This window comes from Lactuca serriola, chromosome 9, assembly GCF_051521515.1.
Source record: "Lactuca serriola cultivar US96UC23 chromosome 9, Lser_US96UC23_V15, whole genome shotgun sequence".
Taxonomy (NCBI): domain Eukaryota; kingdom Viridiplantae; phylum Streptophyta; class Magnoliopsida; order Asterales; family Asteraceae; genus Lactuca; species Lactuca serriola.
Window position 1 is genome coordinate 11,505,027 of NC_136416.1, and position 1,516 is coordinate 11,506,542.

The window sequence follows — 1,516 nt, forward strand, 5'->3', positions numbered from 1 at the left end:
GTTAATGATGTGTTCAATTAGGTTAAAATAAGTAAGAATATAAAGTCATGTTTTTCACATCATACTTTAATAAGGTTTTCAACTCCTTAAAATAGAGCCCTCAAAGCATTCTTGGCATTCATATTATTGTTAATGATGTGTTCAATTAGGTTAAAATAAGTAGGAATAAAGTCATGTTTTTCATATCGTACTTTAATAAGGTTTTTATTGACAAGAGCAAAGTAAGGGAAGTTGTTTTGTATAGTTTATCTAGTTCCTAGAGAATAGGCTAGAGATAAGTCTCTATTGTTATTATCCCTGTATAAATTCCTTGTATCTGTTTTCTAATCAAAGATATACAAAAAATACGAAAGTTCTTTCATCACTCACGTTCTTAAGTTTCTACATGGTATCAGAGCTTACAACATCTTGAAATCATGGGAGATCCAGGCTCATCTAATCATGCCTCTGTTATTGTTCAAAATGTTCAAGACGCACCGTTTCCTACTGGAGTCACTTTAGATGACACGAACTACCCCTTATGGTCCCAGTTAATGGAGATGCGGATAGGGGCACGCAACAAATATGGATTTCTCACAGGTGCATCCAAGAAACCCTCCACTAATGAAAAGGAAATCGAAACCTGGTTAATTGACAATAACCGGGTCAAAAGTTGGTTGATCGATTCAATGAGCCCAACCCTAATGCGCCGTTTTATCAGGCTCCAAACGGCGACTGAGATTTGGGAAGCTGTCGCAAAAACGTTCTATGACAGAACTGATGAAACCCAACTGTTCGAATTGAACCGTAAGTCCTTCAATACTCGTCAGAATGGAAGAACTCTTCCAACGTACTACAACGAACTGGTGATCCTGTTCCAAGAAATTGACACTCGCCTAACTGGACAAGAAGACACTGTTGCCGAAACAGTGGCTATGAAAAAATCTTCGTCACGCTTTCGTGTACATATTTTCCTGGCAGGTCTTGACTCGGAATTCAACCAAGCTAGAAGCGAAGTCTTGAGAAAAGATCCACCTTTAAGTTTAGAAGCATGTTATGCCTATATTCGCAAGGATCAAACCCAGAGACAAACTATGGAAGAACATGAACCAGACAGCATGGTTCATATGGCTACCTGAAGTCGGCCAATGAAAGGAAAGAACTCAAGTGGGAAAGGAGGAAGCAACCTGAAGTGTACTCATTGTGGAGAAAAAGGGCATTCAAAGCTTAAGTGTTATGAGATCATAGGCTACCCTGACTGGTAGGATTTCTCAAAAAAGCCCAGGAAGAAAATTGTCCAGGCATCAATGGCTACCTCTCCACAGGTTCAAGAAACAACCACTCCAATGGCAGCCCACACATTCACTAATTCTGGTATGTCTCCTCATAATTATAAAAAGAATAACATGTGGGTAATTGACACAGGGGCTACAAACCATATGACACATAACTCAAAAAATTTGACTACACTGTACTCTCCTAAACAAGCTAGCATTCATACAGCTAATGGGGAAACTGAACCTATAACAGCCGAAGG

General features: G+C 39.2%; 1 protein-coding gene across 1 annotated transcript; it reads left to right on the forward strand.

The window, feature by feature from the left end:
• The first annotated feature begins 416 nt into the window (after positions 1-416).
• On the forward strand, positions 417-1,118 carry LOC145075344 (uncharacterized). The gene has a single exon (XM_079021623.1). The coding sequence runs from the start codon at positions 417-419 to the stop codon at positions 1,116-1,118; it is 702 nt and encodes a 233-aa protein (XP_078877749.1).
• The last annotated feature ends 398 nt before the right edge of the window (positions 1,119-1,516 follow it).